Here is a 22,797-nt window from a genome sequence, read left to right on the forward strand (position 1 = left end):
CTGGATTAGATTCTGCCGCTAATATCTATTGGCTGCGATGCTAGCACTGTCAGTATACCGCAGCCAATACGGTACAGGTGGCAAGATTCTATAGTCCTGTTCTTTTTGGCTGAACTTTTGCACCATTGTTCACCTTTTTTCCTTTTCTCTCCAGGAGGAAAGAAGAGGAAGAAAGACAATGTGTAGAGACGAAGCCCTAAAATTTTCAGATTTGTTCCTTTATTTTCTTTAAGAAAATATGATCACCGTATTCATAATCCAGCTATACCCAGCAAGAAAATGCAGGAAAACAAGCATCGTGTGCTACCAACTTTTTATAGGAAGAAATAAACACCGACGAGATATTATTAGAAACCGATATTATTACGAATCCAAGATAATAAAATATTTGCACAATGTCAGCATAATACATGCACGGAATTAATGAGACCCGCCCATATATAACATTGGATTTACATAAATACGGCTATACGCCCCTTTAATATAACCTAAGAAGTTCGTTACACGTTAATATAGTCGTCTCAATAATTGCAGCCAAAGTAAGAAAGGATAACTCAAAAGGAAGTTACACAAATGTGATATTATTAAAAACGTTCAACCGTAAATAAATTTTATTTTATCTTTCCAACTCACTGTTTTATTAGAAAAAATAATATTTATAGTATACTATAAAATAAATAGATGTAGGTATGTGAAGTCTGTTATTCTTTTTAGTTGAACTTTTTGCAGTTAATGTCTTTACTGGGAAGTTTTCCTTTTTTTTTTTCACGTTGAAGAGAAAAGGAGAAAAAAATGAAAACTGTGTATAATTAACATACGAGTTCAGTAAATATAGAAAATAATCAATATATTATATATTGTTACATAATAATAATAATAAATTATATAATTATACATTAATATAATAAATACCGACATATATATATATATATATATATATTTTATATAAAAACTATAGATTTTTTATATTTGTGACTATATAATTCAGAATATTAAAATTGTTATTCCAATTAATCATTAATAAATCTTTAGGAATATTTAATACCGTTTTATTTTTCTTCACTTAGCAAAAGTAATAATTAGTTTAATTATATACACACAAAAATAATATTATATATATATAAATCGTCAAAGTTATCAGGAGAATATGTTCCGACAAGAGATAACGCGAAAGTTGAAATGCATCATGAAGTTCATCGTGCGTGTTACCACTATTTGCAGGAGTACAACAAAATGTCACTAGTTTCGGTCAGATGGCTTTGACCAATGAGAGTAATACTATTTTTTCATGGAGTTGCATCGTCCACGTGTGATGGTTAAGGTTATGTTTTCTATAAGCATATCAAAAGTAATCAAGTATATGTGAAATTAGATTTAATTATATAGAGATAAATATTCAATTATGGCTTCGCATCGTATACATAACATAAGATTTTACAATTTGGAACCGAAGTCTGTGACCTGCCTGTGTCATGAATTAAAAATGAAAAAGTTAGCCCTTGCAAGGTAAATAGCAAATTCAGTCATTTGTACTACATTAAATTGCACATATTAGAATCTACTACACTATGAAATTGACAAAGTTAAATGTAAAAGCATATAAACATTTTAAACAATTAAATATTCAGTAATATTGTCGCGTTAGTTAACAGAATATACTATTTATATTTTTTATTTTATTGCCAAAGTGTTATGTTATTTTATTGTATGTATTTAGATATTTTATATACAGTAGCTTTTTTAATGTACATTAATCTAATATAATACAAGCAATCGAATTTACCATTAAATAACACATTCATAACTATATATATTTAATGTCAGTAAACTCAATCTTTATATAAACTTATTATGATTATCTTCTAATATTTTTTTCCTTTTTGAAGGAGCAACAATTCTATAGAAATCTGGAATGTGGAAAACGCACCATTTATCGAATGTACTATAGCCGGTCATGCTGAGAACTCGGTGGAAAGTATACTCTGGATTGATTCCAGACTGTTTTCCACGGGTCTTCAGGGTGTAGTAATCGAGTATGACTTAAAAACACTGAGTGTTAAACATGAAGTCATAGTGATAGGAGGAGCAGCCTGGTGCATGGATGTAAATCAAGAGAAGACTCGTTTGGCCGTTGGCACAGAGGATGGATATATCAATACTTTCACTATACATAAAGATAAACTGATTTATGAGAGAATATTTGATAAGCAGAATGGAAGAATTTTATGTATCAAATGGGATAACACGGGTGAAATGATTTATACAGGTTCCATTGACACCATTAGGGTATGGAGTGCCATATCTGGACATGCAATACATAAAATGACAACTTCTAAAAATAATATGAAGGAAGAGACTATAATTTGGTGCCTTGCAGTCACCGACGATAATATAATAATATCTGGTGACTCTCTTGGCTTTTTAAGTTTCTGGGATCCTCAGATGGGAGTCCTAATAGAATCTCATGAAAGTCATACAGCTGATATATTAGCTATCACCTTGTCTCATGATATGAATGTGGTATATTGCGCGGGTGTAGATCCAGTTGTGCGAAGCTTTTGCAAAATTATCATGAAATCAAGTGGAAAACCTCAATGGGTGAAAGGAATTGAGAGGAGATTACACGTTCACGATGTCAGAGCACTTGTAGAAGCTAATGGAAAACTTTATTCGGCTGGGGTAGATGGATATCTTGCTGTGTCAAGTTATCCACCAAAAAATCTTGTAAAATATCCTCCACTACTGCAATCACCCTGTGCCATAATTTGCCGAAAATCTAGATGTATCTTGTTACGTTACAGAAACTATCTAGAATTATGGAGACTTGGTTCAGCTACTAAAGATCCTCCAGAATTAGTACGACTGCATCAATTGGATGAAGAACCCATAAAACTACTGCAATTACAAACAAAAGGTGACGAAAGCATCATCTCTTGCGCCATTAACAAGGACTCCAAAACTATCGTGTACTCGACAGACACTCATGTCAGAGTTTTCAATTTTGACGTGGTGGAAGGAGACGCTCTGTTATCTAGAAACGATACTGATTTGTCTATGAAACGAATACAAAAGATGCTTTTTAGTCCAAGTGGCAAGTTATTTGCCGCTATTAACAACGATGGCAATGAGAATACCGTGACGCTATTCAAAGTGGATAAGAAGAGTTTAAGTCTGATTGGATCATTCCAGACGACGAAGGAATCCATTGAAAATATCAGTCTCGTGTGTTTCTCTCCAGACAACAAGTATCTTGTATGCGCAGATCGGCAACGCGGAATTGCCGTGTATTTTATTGGTGATGGTATAACGGCAGAATCGCTCAAGGCATGGCGATTACCCAAGTATAGTTGTCCAGCGACGGCAATAGCCGTGCAAAAAAATACGCTAAATCTGGTCATAGTATATTCTGACCATAAGGTAAATATAACGCGCTATATATACAGGGTGTTTCCAAATTAAATGGCAAAACTTCGGGAGCGTGTAGAGGAGTAAAAAACTAAGAAAAAAAGTCCTATAGACATATGCTCCTTTTTGCTTTGTTTCGCAGGAAATCACGAAAAAAGAAAAAAATATATTTAATTTATTATTTTAATTATTTTATTTATAAACTTTTTAATGAAGATTTTGTTCGAAATGTGCACCTCTTGCAGCAATACAAGCATTGCATCTGTCAAACACGGCTCTTGTAGCAGCCAGGCACTGTTCTTGCGATATTCTGTTCGCTGCAGCTACGATACGATTTCTCAAATGTTGCTCTGATTGAATAGGCGAAGAATAAACTTCTTGCTTCAGAGTACCCCATGCATAGAAATCTAATGGCGTTAAGTCGGGCGAACGAGTTGCCCAATGTACTGCTCCTCCACGTCCAATCCATCGTTGTGGGAATTTTCTATCTAACCAGGTTCTAGCGACTCTGCTGTAATGAGCAGGGCATCCATCTAATTGAAACCACATTTCAGTACGTTGTTGTAATGGGATGTTTTCTAAATAGTCAGAAAATTCATTCTCCAAGAAATTTAGAAAACGGTCCCCATTTAATCTTGCAGGTAAAAAAAACATTTTTTTTCGATTTCTCTGAAACGGAGCAAAAACGAGCATATGTCTATAGGACTTTTTTTCTTAGTTTTTTACTCCTCTACACGCTCCCGAAGTTTTGCGATTTAATTTGGAAACACCCTGTATATATATATATATATATACACGATGCAATGATTTAAAATGAGTAATACGCGAATCATGCATTACGTCGACATTAAAGTAATAACTGACTCGAATATGCACTATCATAAAGTACTGTGCAACGTTTAATGACCTACGGCAGTAAAAATTCGCAATTTACTGTTAACTACTATGATTTTATTTTTACGCCATGACGTTACATATAATTGCTCTATAATCCGGTTATTGAATTATCCGTTCATACAGACTTTATGAAGTCCTACAGTTTATTACCTTTTGATATAAGCAATATTAAATTTTAAGACGTACAATGAGATATGTTAAAAAATCATATGATCTAAATTGAAAGCCTTTGAAACAGCAATTCTAAAATTAATATCTTGGAACAGGCACAATTAATCGAAGTTTTAAGATACCTATTAAGATATTTTTGTTATTAATAATTATGCAAAAAAATTTTTTTTAGATTATCGAGTACAATATTCTTACGAAGAGTTACACAGAGTTTTCTAATCATTTGCAAAGTCGGCTATCGAAGCAGTGGTTGGCGCGTCCATTCCCAATAACAAACATTATATTCGATCCACGCAACGAGAACATTATAATCATGCAGGATGATTCGAGCGTGTATATTATTAATAAAAACAGCGAATTATCAGAAAAAGAGGTAAAGATTTTTAAGCGTGAAAATGGAGAAAGTGCAGAAGATAGCAATTCGATTTCCAGCTCACAATCTCAACATACGTTTCAAGTTGCTAAGAAATATAAGGTAATATATTTTTCATTTAAAAGATATCTGTTTTAAAAAATTAATAATGGAAAAAAGAGAAAAAAGATTTATGATTTTAATATTTGTAGCACCTTGTTTACTTAAATTGGCTGAACGATGAAGAGTTGGTAGCGGTTGAGGTAAATCCTACTTCCTTGTTGGAGAAATTACCACCCACGTTAAAACAGAAATTCTTTGGTATATAAATATTGTATATTGTGACTATTAATAATAACAGTTGAATAAATTTGATGTCCTATTTTTATATTTTTTGTAATTAGAGTTTGCTATTTCAAACGCGTTATTTTGATATTTTAATATTATTTTCAATATATCCAACAGTTATGATTAATTTCTTAGAATAATTTAAAATAAAAATTTCACTATAAAGAAATAATACATATAAAAAGAAATAATTGACTAAGGATTCTCAATAATGTGCAAATAACAAATTAAAAATATATAAGTGACCATGAGAGTTCGTCGCGGTAGTGACCCTAATTAAACGTAAAATTCGTTAATTAATAGTTAAATTATTACATAATTAAACGGTTGATATGTACTAATGTTAATCATTTAATTATGTACTGATCTGATTATTAATTAAAAAATTATGTTTTTAATTTGCATCAATTACTGCGTTGAACTTTTATCGCCACTTAACACCAGTATTTATTGGTTCTTATATTTAATGACGTCTTAAGTACAGGCTTAAGATGTCATAAATCAATCATAGAACAATATTAGCATCTTAAACCATTACTTAAAACGGTCTTGAAATAAGAACCGGCTATGAAGACATATAAGACATAAAACATATAAGATATAAGAATTAATATTTTTCCTTATTAAAGTCGTTAATTCATTATTTTTTCTTTCACTTAATATTCGTCATTAAAATTCGCGCGAATTTAGTTTCTACACGAAACAATCGCTCATTGGTTCGTAGTTTCGATCTTTTTGATACTTCGAGAATCGCGCCACTGTTCTTCGATTGTTCTCGAACTAGTCAGTCACGAAACGCGCCACGGCGATTGTGGATTCGCATTCGAATCCCGTCCTGTATTTTCCGCGATTTTTATTGCCTAAAAACGAATCTCGTGCGCGAATAATTAATGCGAATATGCTTTTTGAAAAATTCTTGTAGCAAGGCGTCAAGTATTGTCCAAGTTAGTTAAGGCCATCACACGTATAAAAATTTTAATCAATTTTTATAATTTCAACGGTGGCGATCCACTTCCATCAACATGGGATTTTTCGGACAATCTCTTCGCACATTTCATCGGAATAACAACAGGTACATATAATTATTGCCAAATAATTTTTATTTTAATTCTACAATCAAGCTGCGCTAATCATATTTCTTGTAATAATTTGTTACTTCACCCATTTCTAACAATGTAATATTTCAAATTATAGGCGATTTTTGACGTGTTTCTGGTATAGCAATCAAAAGTAACCGCTATCTTCATTTTCAGGGATCAGAAGACAAAGATAGCCCCAATCGCGGTTGGTTTTGGTTGCTATACCAGAAACACGCCAAAAATCGTCTTTTATTTCTACATGAAATAACCACGGCCATTTTGTCGCTGCTTCAACCATTCGTTACTTCGAGAATCGTGAGATGGCTCTTCGATAGTTCTCGAACCGCGATCAGTCATGAAACGCGCCGCGCTGATCGCTCAATTATAAATACATACATATATCGTATTATTTGAATCTGTTCCGTAATATTTATTGCATGGAAGTGAATCTTGTATTCCCGTAATATTTATTACACGAAAGTGAATCTTGCACGCAAATAATTATCGCGAATGCTTCCCGTAAAGTCGGGTCTATCTCGGTAATATCTCGAGTGTTGTGTGAAGTTGCATGATTATAGCGTTACGTTTGTAGTTGAGTCAGTATTATAGTTTTAGATCTTAAAGTGAAACAGATATATTAATTTTTGGCGAACGCGAGAAAGAAAATGCAGGAATAAGAAGATTTTAACGATCTGTTCTGCGTAGAAAAAATTTATATTCGCTTCTCGCATTTCAAAATATATCGAAACAATAACGTGACTTGCCAAATACGCGCATATTTTCATTTTACATCAACTGTGTTTCATTTGACATTAACAATAATTTAGTCTTTCGGTTATTTCCAGTGTTTACTAAAAATATTTTGAATCGTATTTCTCCGCGAAGTAACTACGGCCATTTTGTCGCTGCTTCGATCATTCGTTACTTCGAGAATCGTGAGATGGCTCTTCGATAGTTCTCGAATCGCGGTTCAGTCATGAAACGCGCCGCGGCGATCATTGAATCGTATTCGAATCAGCTCTATATTTCCCGCGACGTTTATCGTCTGAAAGTGAATCTTCCGTGAAAATAATTATCGCGAGTGCTTCCCATAAAATCGGATCTCCGTGATGCGTCGAGTGTGTGAAGTTGCTGTTACGTGATTTCGACGTTCCGCTCTATATGGAGTTTATCGGGCATGCTCTCTTCGCGCATTTCGATGTGCATTGGATGCTTAATTATTGCCAGGTGCGTGCAGATTTTCGTTCTGTAGTTGGGCTTAGCCAATTATATTTCTCATAATGATTCGCTATTTCAGCCATTTCTAAAAATATTTACTAAAATATTTAAATTTCACTTCTTTGCGAAAATGAAGTTTAATTGCGGCCATTTTGTCGATGCTTCGATCTTTCGATACTTCGAGAATCGCAACATCGTTCGAATGCCGGTCTGTCGTGGAATGCGACGCGACGATATATCGCTGAGTTGCGTCCAAATCATATTTCGCAATCGCTATGTGTCTAAAAATAAATTTCGATATGCGAAAAATTATTGCAAATGGTTTTCGTAAAGTATCGGTTTAAAATTTGTCCTCATGAAGTATCGCGTTTAATTATCATATTATACGATAATCTATATATCTGCCGCAGTTGATTAAAATCTTCGCATTTTGAAAAAAATATTAATTATATTATAATAATATTATAATATAATTAATATTTTTTTTCAAAATGCGAGTCGTACGTAATAAAAAACGTTTCGTATTTGTATTGGAAACGGTCACTTAAGTTCTTGTTAAAATTTTGTGTTAAATTTTTAACATACATATCTGACTATTAATTTAACATAATGTGACCATGTTATTTGAACATTTTGTGTTACGTTGATCAATATCTTGACTCAACATTTCTTATTATTAGTATTAAAATAATTTATAAATAAATAAATAAAAGCAAATAACAAAAAATTAATTTAAAATGTATTTTAAAACGTAAATTTGAAGATAAATGAATAAAGTACGTGTTAATTTAACATATCATAAATTTTAATTTTATTGGAAAAATATACTTCCACAGTTTGCTTACAAATTGTGTTAGTATTATACTTTTTGTGTAATTTTTTTTACATATTATTTGTGTTACCTTTTAATGTATTCATCTTGTGTTAAATTAACACAAAAGTTTGAGTGGACCATTTGAAATATGTGAAATGTGTTAAAAAACGTAAATTTTTCAACTGTATATATATATATTTTTTTTTATATAAGGTAAATTATAAATATAATTATTACTGCTAACATTATATAGCAGTAGTAACTGTATAGAGTTCCCATTTTCTTAATCATAATTATTTTACCATGCAGTTATAGTCACAAATATCAAACATTTTTCTCTTAATACAATTGTCTACATGCGTCTAAAAATTAACTACATTTGGTTATTTCATAACTTATTATTTTGATAATTTCTAGCAATCGCAAAAATGTTTTCGAATTTTATCTGTTATTCTATTAAATAATACAATTAATTAATTAAGATACTTATTAATTTTTGTGATAAATTAACTTTTGTGATAAAAAGAGTTTGTTGTTGACAGTTTCAATATTTTTAGACTTACAATATGTCTTCTGTGCATATTTCCAGAATTTACTGTTACGCCTGACATTGTCGACAGTTTCATATATCATTCATCTAAATCTGAATAGTTTGTTTAGACGTAGTCCTCCATCACACATACACACACACACACACACACATTGTATTAATTTTAATATTTATATAATTTCAATCTTTCATAGTATATACAAACGTCTATAAAACATTATATTACATATTTCGGTGAAATGTTTTTTATAAATCAAAAAAGGTCGACAACGTCAGTATTTTTCAATTATTCTTGGAAATTTGATAATTAAAACTTCACACAAGACTGACAGTTTTTAGTATTTACAACGATAATAATTAAGTTGACGATATAATTAACATATTTTAAACTATTTTACAATCCAAGAAAAATTTCTTACAAAAGCTATTTGTTAATCATATTTCATATAAAAAGAATAATGCATTATTTTCTATACTTGCTCGCTCTTCTTTAAAAAAAATGTTATATATAAATCAAGTATACGCAGAGTAAGAAATAAGTTTGGCCACAAAGTTTTATGTTTATTAAATTATTAATAACGTATCTATATTTACAAAGAAACAAACTCTAGAGTCTTATATAGTTATATATATTTTATTAAATACTACAAATAATAATTAATATCATTATTTTTCAAAATGATCGCTTTTAGCTTTAAAGACACTTTAGAAATACATCAACGATAGTCGCGCATCTTTCCATAGATAAATTCTCCCATATAGCTATATATTGCAATCTTCAGTTCATCAAACGATGAAAATCTTCTGTTGCAGAGTCTTTTTAGTATTTAATAAGATGTGACTAACGCTTCAGAGTTGTTTTTTTAAATATATCAATATTCAAGTAGCAAGCTGATATATTTGTCATTTTGATGTCAAAATGATGACAAATAGCGTTAGTTTGATATTTGGATAATGATTGATAAATAAACAAAACTTTATGAAAAAATTTTTTTATTATCCTGTATGTATTGATACGCTATTTCTGGAGCTCAAGGCTTCTTTCAACCTAGAAATATAAATTTTTGTTGCATCGTGCGTAATTCCGGGATATCCGCGGGAGGGTCGATCGTCCACTTTGGCGAGATGTAGAGACGACCCATGAATTCCAAGCTGTATTCCGTGCGGGATGAACGATGGCCGATCTGGGCGGATGTCGTCCTAGGGAAGGCTGGGGAAGCTTTCAAAGGAATCGGCGAACGTTCGGCTACGTCTTCCGGCGGGTCACGCTCGAAAGTGTTCGCCGGAAGTCCCGCTTTTCTGCATTCCTCCGCCAGCACCTACGGTCAGTGACACGGCGGATACATTGAAATTCGTCTGCGGTTCGCATGTTCTTTTTCTTTTTTCTGCCGTACGCGACTCGCCAACCGACAGAGTTTTTAAGGTACCTGGCTGAAAAATTGCCCGGTTAGATGCTCGTACTTCTGCGGCCACGACCATCGCGACAAGTTTTCGAGGAAGTTCGTTTCCTTGCTGAAAATATTAATGAAATAATCATCTGCACTTCATGTATAAGAATGAGTCTACTGTCGTTATGAATATTACCGAACTATATATTAGGTTTGTTTTGTATTGCTATATTAAACAGTATTGGAATTTTCCTCGGAATTTTCTTTTTCATTTACTAAATTTAAATCATAGTCTTAATAAAAAATATTAATTAATTACCGTTGTTATACATAAATGTAAATGGTTCTTGAAAAAAAGATAATTTACAGCAAATGCCATAAATCAATTGAGCTAAAGTTTTTTAAATAATGAGGGGTTTATAAGGTTTTAAGGAACCTTTTTAAAATAAAGATAGATTCCTTATTAACCATTATTTAAAAAGCTTTAGCTCAATTGATTTATGACATTTGCTATAAATTATCCTTTTTTTTTTCAAAAACTATATTTAAATTTATGTATAACATCGGTAATTAATAAGTAACTATGCGCAGGTGAAAGAACTCTAAATAAATGAAAAAATATAGGTGTCTAATATTTTTGGCTAAGGTTGTATCTATTTCATTTTAATTACAAAATGTATATACTACTTCAGCTACTATAAAAACAAATTCATTATTATTCTTTCTATGGCTATAAAAACAAACTCATTATATATACTTTCTATGGTAAATGCATTACCGAATATTATCAGCGGCTACTTCGTTTTTTAAGACATCACCACGTTTTGTTATAGAGATCACCCTCTCGGTCACTTTCTTGATTTCTTTATCTTGCTTTTCTTCAACCATTCGAACGGATGTTTTCGCACAACGAACGAAGTCTTCAATATTGAATCCCTGACCAAAGCATATGCGCGGTTTGTTCGATACCTCGGATTGTTACCATAGTTATCGCGCGCGGTAATATTGAAATTCCCGGTCTGCATTTTCTGAAATAACCATAGAACTTTTCCATCGCTTTAATTCAATAATTACATTGTGAATGAAAATCTTTGCAATGAAAATATGAAGCGTCTAAAGTGTCTTTTTACGGGCAATTTCGAATTTTCGAGTTATATCCAATATCGGCGCGATTTTTTTATAGACCTCGTAAATTTTCCAATTTTGCCATATCCAATATACATATATCGGACTATTCCGGAAAAATATCGAAATTGAAATAATGAAATAGATGGAAATTTCATTTCGGTGGAAGATCTCATAAATCCGTTATTCGGTATTTGTCACGATCGCGATAATTCCGCGGTTACAAAGCCAGACGGGGATAAGCACCAGAGACTCTTCTTCGATTGTCGAAGTGGCCGGGAAATAATCAAGCGAGCGACGATAGTGTCTATCTGGGCCTGAGTACGTCTGCATCGAGGTCGTCTCAAGTCGATGTTGGAGTGTATGAGAACGTACGACCGAAGGATATACTGTGTAGAGCGTACATCAAGGTGGAGAGAAAGAGAGAGCAAAGGAGAAAGACACATTTATTAACAGAGGAGATAGAGAGAGAGGGAGAGAGAGAGAGAGAGAAAATGGAGACGCTGCAGAGTGCAATGTACCCAGATTACGACTAATCTACGCCCGAGACCGCTATTCGTAGCGCCTGTAACTTACATCGCTTAAAACATCAGCCTGTTCAACCCCTGACTTCGACGCCATAGTCTGCCCCTTCATCGCCGTCGCCATTCTCTCCCCCTCAACCCCTTTCGGGCTTTCGATGTCGATCTATCCGTCTAGCCATTCGTCTTCCTTCGTTGTCGTAGCCTGCATCTCCGTCCGATTTATACCCCTGGGAAAATCGCGTCATCCTCTATTTCTTTCTCCGAAATTCGAAAGTTCATCCTCGCACCCACTTGCTATATTCTAGCGCAGTTATCTAAGTAATTTGTTATCAGAAACACAAAGCGATGATTTTTTTATATAGAATTACGATCAAGATAAATTGTTTCGTAAAAAGTTCACGGACAAAAAAGATTTGTTAAAATAATTATAAACTTTACTGATCCAGCAAATCCACAGCCATAATATACAAACAACCATTTTTCTATATTAAATTAGCAAAGTTGTATCGCTGAATAAAATTAGCGATTACAGATGATCAATAAATTTGTTGTAATAGCGAATTTGTTAATACAGCAAAGATAACTTTCTATAAAAATTAGTCCAACATATAAATTCAAATTTTTAACAAAATATGCTAGCTAAGATGGCGCATATTTTTGCTACAGTAATGAAGGAAATTTGTCATATTAGCAGTTTTTATTGCAGCAAAGAATTATAACTGAATTAGCATACTCATAATTGCTTACAGATATAATTTTTTTGTTAAATCATCAAATCTTTTTAGTTGTAGATATTGAACTCGCGCAGTAAGCTATAGTTTTGCTGAATCATCCAATCCATTTTTTCCGTATTGTAAATTTATAAATAAATTTTAATTTTATTTTGTTATTAATTTGAATTTTAATATTTTTTTCAGATATCTTTAAATATCGTTTATCTTTTTATGATTTTACATAGTTACACTTGTATAAAAGCCTGTACAAGTAACATGATATATGTATGAGAGAGCCCTGTAGACACATCATGTTTGTTTTTCTCAATTTATTGTCTGTTTGGTCAAATCCGCAAAAATCATAGTGCGAGATGTGTCAAAATACCGATAAACCTATGTTGATTTATCCTTTCGGATAAAATCTTGAAAAAATAACACAATATGTAACCTAGGAATAATTTACGATTATTTCAACTGTTAAAATGAATTAGAATACAAACGATACAGACGATTTTAAATTAAAGTTTACTGCGCCGCTTATTTAGCGGGAATCGATTGGAAATTTTGCTCTGCTTTTCCAGCCGCAGACGCATATTTCGTACTTCGGACGGGGTTTGTTTTTATCTAGTGCCAGGATTAACAGAGCTTCCTCTAACCGCTATAGAATAGTCATATAAAAGTCTGACTGTGGAAGGGATGACCGAATGGGAGATCGCATGCATGCATTCTACCGACCTTGATGCAAATATATCTGCGCAGTATTAATAAATGCGATAACGTCTGCAGCTTACTACGCCATTGTTCTATGAAATTACAAACATTCAACTCTCGGCAACAATTTTCCGCTTCTAATGAACGATAATAAATGTGTAATTATGAATTTTCAACGTGAATAACTATGTAGATTAACGCGGTAACAATTTACGCGTCATGTCATCAGATGCAATTATCCCGTCTCTATCGGGTTTTTCATATGAAATTATAAGAAAAACGATCTCGCGATTTAGATGCAAGATTTATGATAACGTCGGTGAACTTTCGATCCCAGTTACTCGAGCTGGTATCGGATGGCAGAAAAATGAAGGAACGTCAAGGCGAGAACGGATGAAGAAGGGGGATCGAAGGGGGTAATGCGGAAAAACTCGAGCAGAGGAGGTGCAAGCGTGATCTTAGTCGTCGTCAGGAGTGTGAAAGAGGTAAAGAGAAGGAGAAAGCGATATAAAGAGAAAGATGGAGAAAGGAAGGGGGGGAGGAGAGAGAGAGAGAGAGAGAGAGAGAGGAGTGGGTGGGTGTAGAGACACGGCGGGGTGCGCTGTAAATTACAAGCGGAGCGCCAAACCGCTATGGTCTTCTCTCGGTGGCGCAGGGGTGTCTAGACGTATAGATAATGCCGGGTTGGCTTGTACGGCGGGGTAGACGCAAGCTAGACGGTCCCCGGTTGATCCAGTCAGCCGAACCAGCCAGCCAGCTACTACCCGAACCAACCAGCCAGCCAGTCAGCCGGGTTGCGCTAGACACATCGACCATGTTCCGTTTCTCTTCGTTTCTCCCGTTTGCACTATCTAGCTATCTATCTGCGTCTCTTTCTCGCGTCCGCTACGATCTACACGGTGGTCCCAAATTAAATAGCTTTTAATTTAGCGAGCGAACTGTAACAAATCAACGCAGTCGATTTCTTCATGGTAAAAATTCAGTTGATAAGTTTCACTATTAATAAATCTCGTTAGGTACTATATTCTGTTCTTTCTTGGTCGCAGATGGTTTTTTTACTTCAATTAAAAAGATCATTGAAATGACAAAATTTGCAAAAAAAGAAACTTTAATCACTTTCTACATAAAATTATTCTTTACGTTTTTTGTATTTTTTATATTAATTATTATTTTATACAATTTTAAATAAACTGTAACGTTTCCCATGCCATACAATCTGAAAGATTTTATCTTATAGAGGATTAAATTTTTTATAATAAAAAACTTTATTTTTTTGTTTTATGAAATTAATAAAAATTATAAAGAAAGATTTTAGGTTACGAAAGTAAAGAATGCACTTATAAAAATTGGTATGGTTTAATTTGGAAGCACCCTGTATGCGCACTGACTGCGTCCTCGTCTTCCTCGCCTATATATGCATCGCAACCGGATTTCCCATCGTTCTCGTCGCGCCAGCCGACTCACGGACGAGAGGGCCTCCTCACCTCTCTCATGCATTCGGCGCGTCCAGGAGATGCAAATCCCCAATAGCATCACCTGATATCCAAGATCCCATTGGCAGCGATCGTGACGTGGATGATGCACGAGACCGTCGCCCGACCGCCAACCACTCCTCTCACCTCGTCTTTCTATCTTTCTCCCTCTCTTTCTCTCTCTCTCTTTCTCTCTTCTCTTAACACTCCCACCAGCAGTCACTCATGTATGCACCACGAGCACATAGAATTATTCCGTTTCTCCGCGTACCAGGAATCTCTCTCTCTCTCTCCTTCGTCGCGTCCTAGAAAACACCCGATCCTTGAACGCAATTGCTACACACTCCCGCGCTGATTGCGATAGTTGCAATCTCGGAAAAATAGAGACTTATACGTCGCTCACAACTCTCGCGTTGCAAAATGTCTGGATTGTCATATTAGGAGGACCAGAAAGTTTATTGCTAATGATATTTGGTTTTTTATTTAATTTATGCTTTTTATGTTGACAGAAATGACATTTTTTAAATTTATGCTTAACATCTATATTATAATTTAAGCGACATCAAAAAATACTATGATTTAAGTTGATTTTCTGATGAAAATAAAAAAGTTGTTACTACACAGAAAAAAATGTCTGGTTGAATTAATTAGAATTTTGAAAATAAAGAATCAGAATTTTCTAGTTAAATCTACTAGAATCCTAATAATTGTGATAACCGGATTGATATAATCAGAATTTTCTAGTTTCTTCATTTTCAACCAGATATTTTTCTCAGTATATTTTATAGAACAAAAACATTAAGTTGATATCTTATATTTTCAGATCTCAGCTTTTAATCGCTACAAATCTCTTTAAAGTATTATTACATATTCATTGGAAAAGAGTCGGAACTCTGTCAATTATATCGAAATTTTAAAAGTGATGACATGATTGTTTCATAGAAGTAGTATTGTTGCGGTTATACAGAACTATATAATTTTTTTGTTCTATATATAAAATGTCCGTCCTTACTCTGAAATAAAAAAGCTGTCGATTGTACGTAAGACCAACAGTGTCATGGCAATAGCATCCCAATACATCGTTGCGCTTGATACCAATCTTTATGTCGCATCCACGTCGATCCACTGCGCGTGATCTTACATAAAGTTTTTCGTACGTTTTTTTTTTTTTTTAAAAGCCGAACGTTAAACAATGCGCACATATATATGCACCAAGACGTAATTGGATGTAATTGCTGATGTAAAGGAAGACGGGCTCGGCGTATTAAGTTGGGTCACGGAGCTCATCACACGTCGCCAAAAGTAACGCTATCGTAATCGTTTTCCGTATTTTTCACCGCTGTAGTCCTTCTCGCCGCCGTTCCGCCGGAACGTGGTTGTTTGTCACAACGGGCTATAACGAGGGATTAAGAGCACGAGATACGGCGACCAACGTCTGCGTCCTCTTCTCTCCTCTCATCTGCATCTCCTAAACGCGGCGCGGCGGTGGCGGTGTGGCAGCCATCGTCCTTCGCTAACCGCGGTGGCGTTTTAATCGGCCGACTCTCCGATGCATAAATCCACGTTAAATAATACGGCAGTTAACAGCGCCATTAAGCCGTTCGAGATACCACCGCGAAACCGAGAACGTGAGCCGCCGCTCTCACAAAGTCAGTATTTATTGATACGAAACGACTTGGTGTCATTCGCGAACGACGGCGCAATGTCGCGACGCGCTACCGAGAAATATTGTATCGCTTTGGTAGTTCGCCCCATTCGCGCAACTAACCGGGGCGAACGAATACTACGCTTTGCGATCCCATTCTGACCGTCGCTTTCATTGCTTTCCTCGTAAATCGCTCAAAACAGAAAACACCCCTGAGTTAATCCTATGCAGCGCTATACGCATTGAGAATTAAAGCAGCGAAATGTTTTAAAAATTTCTACAACGCGAGGATAAAATTGTCATCCTAATTATTAATTATAAGTGTAAAAACAAAGTAAATTCTTATCTTTGATTTTTTTTTTACGTAAATTTAAGGTATACGTATTAAAGTTGAAAGTCTTTATATATTACATCAGCATTTTGGATTAAAAATATTTAAACTTGTATATATAGATTGCATGGGCTCTAAGTTCGAAATATATTTTTACATTTTATATTCTTTGTATTTTTCCTAAATGGTCTGTTTTTTATTTAAATTACAGACACTTATTATCTAATGGTAGCGGTAACATATCTTATTTGCAATTAGAAGAGTTGTACTATAAATACTATTGTACATAGAAGGAAAATTAAAAAACGCCAGGAAAGTTACGTCATATATAAAAGATAAAATAAAATTTTAGATAAAATTAGAAATGATATCCATGTGTTAATTCGACATGTGTCGCGATACCAAAGAATATAATTAATAAAATAAAAGTGGTAAAAGTTTTTTTGGTAGGCATATTATCTTTTTCATGCTATTTGACATAAAATAAAGTATTCTGAGTGAAAATAAATCATTATTGAAATTATACTGCGACAAGTTTCATTGTTACGATAGTTTCAGGATTGTCAGGAATCAATTATTTGGAACATCCGATTCTCACTGGAATGACTTTAATTCTCGCCAATTATCGATTTCTTTGGGCAAATATTTTATAGTGACACCACCGCCGATCATTACGTTTTGTCAGCGACATCTTGGCGTTCATTCGGCGCCAAGACGAGTAGATTCAAAACGGATACGACTCGTTAATCAACTGACCTGAACTCGCGCGTTCTCGTTGGCAATGAGAGACGAGGGGAACATCTTGTTTCCGGTGGCTTAATGCCACAATGTGATTTGTTTCTCAGTTCTTTATTCTCAAACGATCGTCGGAAACGATTCGAGTCGTTGGCTACGATAATCTTATCGTGGTGCCGTTCTTCGAACCAAGTTAGTCTCGTTAATCATGAGGCGCGACGTGTTCCGTTCTTAACGACAAATCCCCTTTGATTTCAATTATGAAAACGCTGAGAAAGTATAATTCGGGAATATTTCAGAGGGTGGAAAGATACGTGGGTAGTTCGCTTCCCGGAGTAACGCGCGGCCGATTGTAAAGCCGCAGCTGTGCAGCAATAATCATAACTCGCAAGGACGCGTAGCTACATAGTATCCCTTCCCCTTACTCTTCCATCGCGGTTTCTTCCTTTTCCGTGCTTTAACGACGACTGCGACAATCAACGCGGCGTCTGCACCGCCACCGTCGCTGCATTCGCGACCGCGCGATCCAATCTCATCCGCGTGCACGATGAACTTTTTACAGCTTCAATGTTCTCGCTCGCGAGGTCACAAGCCTCCGGGGGTGCGATGGGCACCCACTCTTCTTCGCGAATTACGCGAAAACGGTAGTCCTCCGGCAGACAGTTTCCTCGGCGCGACACCGCGTCGAAATGACTCACTATTTCCGTGCCTCGGCCGTGAAACAAGAAGTTAACGCCGCCCCTCGTTTACCTCCCTTTATAGTCGTCTTAGTCTAAGGGACGCGACGAGATCTTATCTTGCTTGACTTCTGCTGGTTATGTTTATGCACTCGTTCGGTGCTCCGAGAAAAACGGCGACAGTGGCAACGATTCTTATCCACAAAAATTATGTAAAGTGTAAGCCAATACATCTGTAATGTCGTAGGTCTTCTTCGTCTTGACATTAAAAATACATATTGCGCGATGTTACTAAATGATTATATATTAAAAGAAACGTAATATAAAGAAAAACTCTCTTAAAAAGCTTCTAAAATCAGTCATTTATAATAATATAAAAAAATATACGTTTATATACATATAAACATAAAATTATATAAATATTTTTTCAAGGGATAAAACAAATGCGTAACGTCATTCTTACATTTCTCTAAAATTGCACGATACAAAAATTATTGTCCTGTTCCCTCGTAAATCTTTCGCGTTGTTCTATTCGATATCATACAATGTACATTATACAATATACAAAGAAGATTGATATTACTGATAGTAAAACTGAAAATTTTCAAGAAGATAATTTAATGATTCACTGGAACGTGCGCATATACGTTCGATAAGATGAATTAGACATAACAAAATCAGGCGATATGTGCAATTTATATGTTTATTTTTAACGCGCATGTATTTAATTCGATGAAAACATCGGCCTTATCACGCACGACTTTTATCGTCCGACGCCTTCTCATGTGATGTTCGAGTCACACAGGCTGCCTTCCATAAAAATACACAGGAAATCGCGTGAGATTAAAATAGCAGAAAATAGCGGAAATTGACTTTTAAGAAGAGATATTTCTTGGAAGAGAGATATTTAGTTTTTTTATTACTATATTTTGCACGTGTGTGTGTATGTGTGTGTGTGTCTGAAGTAGACTCAATGATTTACTGTGACCTTTATCTTACGCATACATCTAATTGATAAATGCTTACGAGACTTTGATAGAGAAGATGACATCATGGTATAATATAGTGTATATTATTTGCCAAGCATATTGCTCAAGCATGCCTAGACTTTACATTACGACATTTACGCTTTTGAGAACTTGTCGCATCTCCGGACTTGTACACAAAAGTTTGCTTGCATTTGCGTGTGTCATTTGTGCAACGTGCGAACTATACTGAGACTAATTATTGCGGTAAATTTTGTCGAAACAACTTTCATCAACAAAATTAAATTATTAGAAAAAGGAATTACATTAAAAAATAAAATTAAAAATTACGAAGATATTATTTTGTTTTTAATTTTAAAAGAATCACAATTCTTGTGCTAAAAAAATATAATTATTTTACCGGTGTAACATATCTAGATACGTATATAAATTGTATTATCGCACTTATCTACTATAATGAAGTGTATAAAGGACGGTTTTGCTGCAGTACGCAAAAATTTACTACATCTGAAAATAATTTCGTTGGACCAAAATAATTATGTAGGACACTCAAACTGGTAGAATAATTTTTCGTAATATTACTCATCGTACTTGAGAGATTCCTACATAATTATTGCGATGATCTAATAAAATTATTTTCAGATCTGTAGCTATAGCTAAATTTTTAGATACTTTATCAAAATCGTCCTTCCGTACGTGAATAAAAAAGGAACATATTCATTTCTTGCATTTCTATGTTGAATATCGATTCTCAATTGTTTTATCTGATTAAGAAATACCACGCTGAAGAAATTGAAATGTAAGTATTCAGTCTTACAAAAGTCTTCATATAAACGTTTATTATTGAATTAATTTCAAATATTTACATTTCGATTTCTTTAGCGTGGTGTTCCTTAATCAGATAAAACGATTAAAGAACGATATTTATTATAAAAATGCAAGAAATGATCTATTATTTCGCGATTTCAAGGTACGACTATTTCAAGAACGATCGTACCGCTATCGACTTTCGGACGGAAGTGCTTAAAATCGTACTTTAATTCTATTCGTCGGAGCATGGCGCCTTACGTACGTGGAGAAATTCCGAAAAAAGGTAGATCAAAGTGGCACGGAGGCAAGCAACAGCAGGGCTGTCCGCTGCAGATGCGAGACGCGAGATCCATCGCCGAAAGGAAGACGAAACGACTCGAATAAAAGCTGAAATCCTCGGAACCACCCTACGAAATCGCCCTGCGCGCCAAGTATCACGTCCGCCACTCTGTACGGCATCCCCTCGTAACCCGTCCCTCTCGACTATACCTTTTCCCTCCAGCTCTGCTAGTGCAATTCACCCGCACCAGACATCAGACGTCCTCGCCGTAACTGCAGCCACAACAGTTATAACCGTTGACGTTTTTGTCCCTCGTTTCATCGCTGCTACGTTCTCGCATTGTCTCGCGGAAAGATCTCTCTTTTTTCTTCTCTCGCTCCTGTTCAAACAGTTTATATCTGATTATCTAGCTACTTGCAGTCCGTTTGGTCTTCAATTAACGTTTTAGTCCGCCATTGTGTCCACGTCATTGAGAAAGTGCTTCATTAAGTTCTGTCTTATTAAGTATGAATATTTAATTCTCCGAATATTATGAGTTTCGCGATCTCTTAAAGTGGAATTGACACAGCCGACGAAGCTTATATTTAGAAAGTCTCGATATTCTCATCGATACTAAAATATTGCGAACTTATTTCTGAATTATTTATTTACAATATCTACATTGTAAGTGTTCTATCAGTTATTTTTACGAAAAGTAAATTAAAAATAAATTCAATTATCTGAAAAAAATTCTTAATCAAGACTAATTGTTCTTATAAGTTTTTTGAATATATAGCATTTAAGAATTTTTTAAAAATAAAATTTTTTGTTATTTCTATGTTTAACGTCTATAGAAAGAGATTTTCTTTTTTTACTGTTAATATTGATATTATCTTGCTGATGGGTTGAGGGACGCTAGAGAGTCAATCTAACACATCATGTTGTTTTCCTTTTATGGATGCAATCGCATCATCTATATATATATATATATATTCATCGCCGAGACTTGCAAGGTCGCCGTCAAGGTGCCTCGTTCTCGAAAACGGATCGATGCGACCGTCTCGAAGAAAAGCGTTCCTTTATAATTCATAGGAATTGCAGAGTATAAAATCGTATGAAAAGGATTTAAGTATCCTAAATAAATGAATAATACTAAAAGTATTAACACAACGTTATTTAAACAATCAAAACTTATAATAATTAAAGAATTAAAGTCTACCTGTGCAATATGTAATATATTCAAAATTTTAGAAAATCTTCCGTATCTTTTAAAATCGAAAGATGTCTGAACAATTTATACCAAATTTCGAACGTTCTCGATCGTCGGCTCATTCAACGTTACCGAGGGTGACTTTCCAATCCCTGAGCGAACTATACCGTCGAACGTAACACGGGAATTCCCGATACCAGAGAAACATCCATGGGGAGAAAACGAGACGCAGCGGGATGAGACGAGATGGAACGAGACGAGCTAAGCTATACGTCGCGATGTAAGGCGTCTAGACGCCCCAGTGAGCGTGCCACTTGAAGATGCCGTCTCGCCTGAGCAAGGATCGCGTTATATCCCGACGGAGGTAACGCGGGAATGTTCGATTTCGTATGCGAAAAGGAAGGACGAGGGTGAGACGGAACAATGGCGTAAACGTACGTAGTATGTGCACATATGTCGGTGCGACGCGGTGCGCGGGGCCGCGTCGCGACGCGTCGCGTCGCGTCGCGTCCTGTCTCGTTGTGTCGCGTCGTCGCGGAAGGACAGACGGCGGCGTTGCGGGAAATTACGTCGCACGCACGGAACGACCACGAAACCGTAACTCCTGTCCTCGTCCACCTCCCTCCGGGGCATCAGGGTCCTGATGTCCTCCTTCCTGCCCACTTGCGGACGTCGGTCAGCCACCTGTCCCCGCCGTATCCTGCTTCAACAGCCGACCGTTCGCCGCCTCGTGTTCACGCTTCCGGGAGGCCGACGATCACGCTTCCGGGAGAGCACCGGTGAGATACACGGAAACGGGCACCCCGACTCCACTTATTTTGGCGATGACGGCTGTCGCTTGCACTTATACAGGATATTTCGAAACCAGTAATGGTTTTTTTTAATTACACAAATATCTTTTCTTTTGCCAGTTTGGAGATGAACTTTTAACAGGGGTAGATTATTACTTACTGTATTTTTAATTTTTAACTCATTTATCTTTATAACTAAATTTTTATTTAAGAATCTGTGTGTGTTGGAATATAATAGAATCTACTTAAAATTTAACTTCAGAAATTATTAGGTACACTTCAAAAAAGTTTTTATCAATTAAGTACAGCGTATTCTGTAGTTCTAATAAAAGATATTTTAGAAAATTGATTCTTCTAAAAAATTATTCACACACATTTGCTATGAAAACAAATACTATATATAATCTCTTCTATATTTAGTTAAACATTTTTTAATTCCTATAATTATTAAAGTTGAATATGTTTCAATAATTTTCAATGAAGAGTCTCTGTCAGACGAGAAAGAATTAAACTTAAATATAGTTAAAAAAACATCTTCTGAACTATGTCTTCTGAATATCCCGTATAAATCGGCAATCGATACAAC

General features: G+C 35.0%; 2 protein-coding genes across 2 annotated transcripts in view; one reads left to right on the forward strand and one right to left on the reverse strand.

The window, feature by feature from the left end:
• The first annotated feature begins 1,300 nt into the window (after positions 1-1,300).
• Positions 1,301-5,195, forward strand: l(3)72Dn (UTP4 small subunit processome component l(3)72Dn). Its single transcript, XM_018449665.1, has 4 exons — positions 1,301-1,506; positions 1,887-3,417; positions 4,646-4,948; positions 5,038-5,195. The coding sequence occupies exons 1-4, from the start codon at positions 1,403-1,405 to the stop codon at positions 5,152-5,154; spliced, it is 2,055 nt and encodes a 684-aa protein (XP_018305167.1). The 5' UTR covers positions 1,301-1,402; the 3' UTR covers positions 5,155-5,195.
• Positions 5,196-9,877: 4,682 nt separating this feature from the next.
• Positions 9,878-22,797, reverse strand: part of LOC108723677 (uncharacterized) — a 33,175-nt gene continuing 20,255 nt past the window's right edge. The window contains 4 exon segments of the mRNA XM_073512030.1: positions 9,878-10,153; positions 10,262-10,346; positions 11,001-11,155; positions 11,158-11,278. Of these exon segments, the coding sequence (XP_073368131.1) occupies positions 9,878-10,153; positions 10,262-10,346; positions 11,001-11,155; positions 11,158-11,278 (637 nt within the window).

The sequence above is a fragment of the Mycetomoellerius zeteki genome, unplaced genomic scaffold (assembly GCF_001594055.1).
Source record: "Mycetomoellerius zeteki isolate Tzet28-1 unplaced genomic scaffold, Tzet1.0 scaffold25, whole genome shotgun sequence".
In the NCBI taxonomy this organism is placed as follows: domain Eukaryota; kingdom Metazoa; phylum Arthropoda; class Insecta; order Hymenoptera; family Formicidae; genus Mycetomoellerius; species Mycetomoellerius zeteki.